This window comes from Lygodium microphyllum, chromosome 10, assembly GCF_053477565.2.
Source record: "Lygodium microphyllum isolate KBCC chromosome 10, Lygodium_microphyllum_v1.1.10, whole genome shotgun sequence".
Taxonomy (NCBI): domain Eukaryota; kingdom Viridiplantae; phylum Streptophyta; class Polypodiopsida; order Schizaeales; family Lygodiaceae; genus Lygodium; species Lygodium microphyllum.
In genome coordinates, this window is record NC_141144.1 from 90,572,589 (window position 1) to 90,580,246 (window position 7,658).

Consider the following 7,658-nt stretch of genomic DNA (forward strand, 5'->3'; position numbering starts at 1 on the left):
CTACATAATCCCCTTGTAGTAATTGCTTCCAAGTGGGAGGGACGTTGGGCACTTTGTTAAGTGGGGCAAATATCTGCTTATTGGTCAGGTAGGCACAGAAAAGGTGGCATATGTCCTCCAAGGATTGGTTGCATCTGTAGCAACTTCCTAATCCTACGTTAGCTCGTGAAAGTTTCTTTCCAATCCAGATAGCTTTGTGAAGGATGAGCCACATTAGAACAGATTTCTTGGGTTCAATGGACTGAGACCAAAGGAGCCAATTTTAAAATATCTTTGTTTGGCTACCACATTAACCTTCCATCTTTTGTTCAAAGTGACACTCAGGGGGTGTGACAGCTCAAAGAGGAGACTCTATGGGTTGGATATTTTGAAATGGCCTTCCCAGCAAAAAGCTTGCAGGGGGGACAGGAGGGTGAGTGTGCAGGGTCCACAAGAGCTCTTGGGGGAAAGAGGAACATCTTTCTCTAATGACAAGGAGGTCCCACTAATTCATTTTGAACTTGATGGATAATTCGAGGTCAGAGATCCAACTGTGGGTAAGGGGGTCCCATAACTGGTTCCAGCAGCTTAGCCCTTTATTATGTAAAATGATGGCCTTCTTCTAACTTGCCTGAGGGGTGTGAGGTGCTAAGATAGTTGGCCACCAGATAGAGTCACGTGGGGGGACTAAGAACCTATGCTTGGATTCGCCATTGATTCTCAAGGCAGCACGATGCATGTTCCAAGCTTGCCATATGCATCTTAGGAGATCAGATCCTTTGGCGGTGACTTCTTCTTTGCCAAAGAAGGTAGTTGTCCATGGGAGGTTGGCCCACCCTTTGGCCTTACTTATTTAAGTTGGGGGAGATTTCTCAACAAGAGAAAGGCCCATTCTTCTTGGGGAGAATTGAGGGCCTGAGCAATGAGTTTACAGGCCATCTTGTTTGTTGTGTCCCTTAGATCTTTGATGCCTAGGCCTCCTTTATTCCGGGGAAGACAGTAGACTTCCCAGCTGACTTTGGATGCTTTCTTGATGAAGGGATCACCAGCCTAGAGGAAGTTACGACATATCTCTGAAATCTCTGCTAGGTGAGAGTCAACCGGTCTCCTACAGCAGAAGAAGAAGAGGACGTAGGCATTGAGGAAGTGGTTGATGAACAAAACGCTGCATGCAAGAGAGTGTTGGAAGCCAATCCATCTATTGATCTTAGATCTGAAGTTATTACACACCCAACTCCACCTAGCTTTTAGAGAAGCTCCAAATCCCATTAGGATGCCAAATAGTCTGAAGATTTGCCTTCCTCGGTGACACTGCAGCTTGCTTGCAACATCCAGTTTGGGATAGGAGTGGAGGAGAAGACCCCTATTTTGTTGTGGTTAATCTTGGAGCCAGAAGCCAAACAGAATGTATCCAACTTAGGCTTTCCAGAATTCTTTTGTTGATGCTTCCTCATTGGCCAACATGGCATTATTGTCATCCACGAATTAAGATAAGCATTGTTGCCCAATTGAGTTGGGGAGAGTGATCCCTTTGATCAAACCTTGAGCCATCTTGTCCTTGACTAGACATGCCCATAGCAAACAAGAGGGCAATCAAACAACCCTGCCTAACTTATCTTTCCAAGTTGAATAGGTCCGCCGACAACTATCCATTAAGGGAGAGCCTAGCTCGTGCATTGCCAAGCAGTGTCTTCACACACATGATATTGTAGGGTCCAAACCCCATGGCTTCTAGGCTCTCGAGAATGAAGGACCATTCGAGCCTATCATAAGCTTTATCAAAGTCTATTTTTACAAAGATGAAATCCTGCCTAGATTCGGTGGCTTGTTCCAATCCTTCCCAAAGTGTAATCACAGCTTCAATGATTTTTTGGCCTTTAATGAAGCCCTTTTGCTCATCTAAGATCCATCTCATAAGAGAACTACATACCCTGTTCGCTATTGTTTTAGCAAACACTTTATAAGTAGTTGTCAGGATCGTTATAGGCCTCCAGTTGGATAGTTCCTCCTTGACTCCTTTTTTGTGGAGAAGCTTGATAACTCCCGTTTTGATGGCATATGGAAGGGCCTTGTGAACCAATGATTCTTCCCACACTACTAGTAGAAATGGGAAGATGCTGTCGTTGAAGATTTGGAAAAACTCAGCTAGAATACCATTTAGGTATGAGGTTTTGTTTTTCTTAAGGGAATCAATGGCAAGGTGAATGTCAAATATCGACAGAGAAGAGTCTGCTAGCTTAGCTTCCTGTTGGCCCATGACCTTACATCTGGCTGCAAGGACTTCTATTCTGGCTTCAGTTGCTTCCAGTGAGAGCTTCTCCTTCAGGCTAAACAAGTTGGCATAGAAGTGTCTAGCATGCTCAAGATTCTGATCCTCAAAATTGATGGGCAGGGAGGCCTTAAAGAACAAGATGGAGTCCTTCTGATTTTTCCTCTTGAGGGATTTGAACATTTCCTTGCAAGGCCTATCCACCTTCCCCGCCCACCATTGCTTTAAAAACATGGAAGCATGTGTGAAAATGATTTCCTTCTCATATTTCAGTTTTGAGTGAAGCTCAGAGATTTTCTGTTGATGGCCAGCTGAGGGGGTGGAAGATTCCAAGGAGACCAACTCTTCATAGATCCTGTCTCTTCTTCTTTTCCGGATATCTGCCATGTCCTTGCAGGTAGACACGAGGAGGGTTTGAATCTCCTTCACTACTCCAGACTAGGGCACAGGCCGAGGACTTTGTCTACTGGAAGCTAGTATTCCATATCCTTAGGATAGCTCCCCGGACAAATGGAAGTTGGAAGAGCGCGGGATCTGTGTGAAACCAATGATTTCTTACCTTGTTAGCATTGTCATCTATGGTGATAGCAAGGGGATAATGATCTGAGATGCAAGAGGTATTTCTAGGCTTGAACTTGATTCGGGAGAAAGCTTTGGCTATGGATATGCCCACATAGCATCTATCAACTCTAGCTTTTCTAGCTAGCTCTCCTTTGTTGTAGTTCTGCCGCAAGGTGAACTCTCCTTCATTGCCCATGTCGCAGATGTTGAAAGAGGCTTTAAGGGTGTTCCAGACATTCTTTTTAGCTCCTCTGATGGTGGAACCTTTCTGAAGGAAATGGTCTTCAAGGTATTCAACCATGTTGAAGTCACCCAAGATAATACAAGAGCTTGGGATGGTGGAAGAAAGTTCAAGCCAAAGTTTGGTTTTGTCTACCACAAAGTCCCTCTACATAAACCACAATCAACCTATAGCTCATAGGTGGGGGGAGCACAACAGAACATCAGTTATGGCCAAGTCTTGCCGAGGGAAGAATGTCCTTCATCTGGGAGGGTAAACCGAGAGCACACCCACCTGAGCCCTATGGGTGGGAGTCTATCACCTAGCTATGTTCCTTTGAAACCTTGTTGAAGGCTATTAGTAGGTCAAAACCTGCTACCTTAACTTCTTGGAGAGCAATAATGTCAAAGTGATTCATAACAAGCCAGCTTGCTATCTTCTTAGCTTTTAGGGGGTCGGAGAGCCCCTTTATATTCCAGGAGAGAATTCTCATTTGTCAACCCTTTTATCTTTTTTCCCTAACCCTAAGGGCCTAGGGGGGTCTGGGCTACATTAGCATGGTTGCGCTTGTTGTCCTTTGCTACCTCCATGGGGGAAGGCCCAGCAGTAGAGGGGGGCTGAGATGCTAGCTTAGCAGGTTGGATTTCCTTGTTGGTGATTGCGGTCAACTCCTGATCTAGAGCATTGACTTGTTGTTTGATGGTAGAAGTGGAGGGGGCTTCTCTAGCTTGTGTGTGGGCAGGACACAATCCCCATCATCCTCGGAGTCAGACTCGACAAAGTCCACAATTCTAGTTAGGATGGAGAAGGCTCTTCCGGACATTTTTCTTGGGGGGATTCTTCTTGGGCTGCTAGGCCTGCTATGTGTTCTTGGTTGCAGGGTGATTGGGTTTTGAAGGTGGTGGTATAGATTGATGCTAGTGGACTAGGGGAGGAGGGGGGGATGATGACTGTTGGGGAGGAGGGGGGATCCGCAACTCGGACACCCTTTGACAAAATGGCCCGACCTTCCACAAAGGAAGCAAGGTCGAGGGATGTATTTGTACCCAAGAGGTTGATCTAATATCTCTCCGTTGTTAATGCATATATCCATAGAAGCTGGGAGAGATTCCGGGTTGGAGATGTCCATTTCCACTAGCACTCGAGGGTGCCAAGCTGGGTTATAGAAGTCCCTACGGGGTCTACCTCCCATGACTTTCCCTAGTTTTGCGGCTATGACCCCTATGTGTTGATATAGGTGAAAGGGCAAGTTGGGGAACTCCACCCATAAAGGTAGTTACAGGACGCAGAGACTTCCGGCTTAAAGGATTTGTTCCATATGAACAAGTAAATCGGGGAATTCCAAATAACCCATTGGCCAGTACTCAGGACATCGAAAGCCATCGGAAGGTCTTTGAAGACGAAGATGAAGTGGTTCTTGGGGAGAGCCTGAATGGATTCCAACACCACTCCCCTGGGGTGCCACTGTTGCCTAGTCCACTGGCGTAGTAGGTCAACAGGGGGACGGGGACCGGCAAGAAGACCCACCAAGGCTCTAGATTCGAGATATCTCTCGACTTTGCGGATTTGAGAAGCAAGAAGTACGGAGGGCTTAGTTGATTTAGATCCTTCAGTGCCTTTACCAGCATTGCCAGAGCCATGTTGACCGGGAATCACTTGGGTAGAGCCTGTCGAGCCTCCTTCGGGTAGGGATCGAATTCGATTCTAGTGTTGCAAGTGGGGGAAAAACTCCTGCGGGGGGGACGCCATGGGAAAGAGAGGAGAGGGGAGGGAGGAGGTTCTGCTAGGGTGGGGATTCCTGGCTAGGATGGCGAGGTGAAGCTTTTCAATATATTCCGGAGGGAGAACTTGCATGAGGATGAGGTCAATCGACGCTTGTACAGCATCAGCTAAGTGACTGAAGGCAGCAGGGCTATTGGGTAAGGCGAGAGTTCCTCAGAGGGAGAGGATTAGACTACTCCCATGCGTTGATAACAGGCTGGGAGGAGGAAGCATGAACAGAATTGGGGCCTGGGAACAAGGCGGAGAACATCCCGCCCTCACTGTGAGGGCAGGAGCGCGTGATGCGCAGCTGGGGGTCACGCCATCGCTAGACATGTTTAAGCTTTTCAGTTGTGTTGACCCTTCCTCTTAGAATGAGGGTATAAACTTTACCTTGCAAATTCAAAAACAAGTATACCCTTCAAATTCGAGCACTCATAGTTCAAAACACATTCTTGAACATTAAGGCTGTCCACGGCGTGGGTAAAGCTAGTACCAGGCCGAAAATCCTGTCTGTCCCCGTCCATCACGCGTAAACTTGCAAGTTGCATACCGTGTCCTTTAGTGCGCAGTAATTGAGAGGCCACTGGATACACGCTGGTCTTTGTGAAACCGGGCCCCGGGACCTCAAGCCACCGGGGAGAGTAGCAGGTATCTTCACACATACCTCGTGAATTTTGTGTAAAGTCAAGCGACCTAACTTTTCTAATGGCCTATATAAAAGTAGGAGGGACGCAGGCATTGAGACGCTCTTCCTTTATAAGGAAACGCAATTTTCAGCGGTCCGCTATCTGTTCCAGAATCCACGCTCTCTCTCCCTCCTGCATATTCATGGGAGCATGCGAAGGTGCAGAGACGGGGAACTGTGAAGCGCCGCCTGCCCACCGCCGCGTGACGTACCAATATACGTCTGACAGCTTGCCCCCAGTCAAGAAGAGGCGCTGGCCAGGCGAAGCACTGCGACCAGATCAGCGTGGCGCGACATCCTTCTGTTTGGCGAAGTGTGCGAGCTTTAATCTTAACAAAAGGGCCCGAACCAGCAGAAGGGCGCCGGACTGCTCGCGCCGTCGATTAGAGTCGGCAGTCCGGGGCCGCCTCGTCCGGCCGCTGAGGATTTATACGATCAGCACAGCTGCGCCTGCGGCCAGTTGTAGGGCGCACGACGATCAGCAGCATAGGAAACGCAACAGGATCCCTGTCTCCACGATGACGTCCACGACGTTGTTATCCTGCACCGACGATAGCACTACGCCGTCGGATAGTAGTAATCAGGAGTTCAAGCCTGGCCAGGCCCAGCCATTCCTGCTACCGGAAGACCAACTGATCCAACCGCGGTACGTCCAACAAGCACAACCCAGGATCGTCAGTGTATGGCCGCTTGCCTGCGAGCTGGCTTACCGCCACCTGCAGTCCATAATGATGAGCAACGATCGGGCCAGTCCGACAGCTTCCGCTGCCAGCGATCCAGATCCAACGGCGGGCCGTTACGCCACGGGCGGGGAATTTCCTCTCCTTTGTCTGCTGCAGGGACCCTCGGGCCTGTCCATTCCGGATGTCGTAAACCCCACCCAAGCCGCAACCTGGCTTCAATCAGCAACGGCTCTCCTCCCCGTGTCGGAAACAGCAGCTGTACTCGCCTGTCGACGACAGCCAGCTCTTACCTGATGATCTCCGGTCTCTTTTCTTCTGGCGCCCTTCCTAAAAAGTCACATGATTTAAATGTCCCCTGTCTTTCTTTCGGTCCGCTTCGTAAAAAGTTACATGGGTGCATGATATGCCCCTTCTGGCAGAGGAACCCCTTTTCATGTAAACTCACTTTTCTAAATTATATATATAGCGTTCACTTATGCATTGAAAAGTAAAATTATCTTACTGCTGAATTATTTTGGTTATAGGTTCGAAAACTTCCAAATTTTGAAAGGGGTTTTCAAACATATGCAAGTCTCCAAAGTCATGCTATTAGTATCCCCGAAAGAAATGAGTTTTGAGATAAAGTTCAACTACATACTACTATGACAATCCAAAAGTGTATTGTTGTCACAATTTTAGAAGGGATGAAGTCCTAGCTTTAGGATTAATCGATAGTCTCAACTCCCTCCAAGAACATCAATGAATGATAGTGCTGGCTTTGTAGGGTTACCAATCTACAAAGTATGATGCTAGAATGGGGCACTACTCTGTCAATATGTGGAGCTTAAAACAATGCGGCTTATAATATGAGTCTTCTCAATGTATTGATTCATGCACTTGGAAATACAACTACATTCTCTATTGCTCAACTTTTGTTGGGTTTAATTATACATTTTTGCAAAGCATTTATCCTACATAGTATTGAAAATTTGTATGCAAAGGACGATGCAAACCCGATGAGGAACCGAGTGAATCCATGTCTTCTTCTTGCTTGTGTATGTCTCTCTTTGCAGATAGCCATCCGCACCTACAATCAACATAATTACACCACCATAAAGCAAACCCCTACTAGCTAAGACACTACAACCAACTTAGAGAGACAGAGGAACAATCCAATGCATGGTCAACTCCTACCATTTGGCAAATGTTAGCTCCTTCCTTGCATTGTCAGCTACCAAGCGAGTACTCCCATATCCCTAGCCAAGGGCTGATTTGACAAGGTTGTTAGTAAAGCTATGGTGGCGAGAGAGAGCGGGAGGAGCATTCTAGCTATCCTTCTCGAACTTGGAGCTTACTTGCGAGAGAGAGAGAGAGAGAGAGAGAGAGAGAGGTGTGCTTGCCATCTCACCCTCTGTCCTGAAACACCCTAAACTTGCCAGACCCAGCCCTTTACTCTTCAAAATCCCTGAAGATATTGATTTTGGGGACCATGTCTTCTTCCTTCATCACCATACATAC

At 47.4% G+C, this 7,658-nt stretch overlaps 1 protein-coding gene and 1 pseudogene across 1 annotated transcript; one reads left to right on the forward strand and one right to left on the reverse strand.

The window, feature by feature from the left end:
• Nucleotides 1-337: 337 nt before the first annotated feature.
• Nucleotides 338-1,433, reverse strand: LOC148030269 (uncharacterized; annotated as a pseudogene).
• A 3,948-nt stretch (nucleotides 1,434-5,381) lies between these two features.
• LOC148030270 (uncharacterized) lies at nucleotides 5,382-6,637 on the forward strand. The gene is made up of 2 exons (XM_087686556.1): nucleotides 5,382-5,441; nucleotides 5,518-6,637. The coding sequence occupies exon 2, from the start codon at nucleotides 5,622-5,624 to the stop codon at nucleotides 6,453-6,455; it is 834 nt and encodes a 277-aa protein (XP_087542682.1). The 5' UTR covers nucleotides 5,382-5,441; nucleotides 5,518-5,621; the 3' UTR covers nucleotides 6,456-6,637.
• The last annotated feature ends 1,021 nt before the right edge of the window (nucleotides 6,638-7,658 follow it).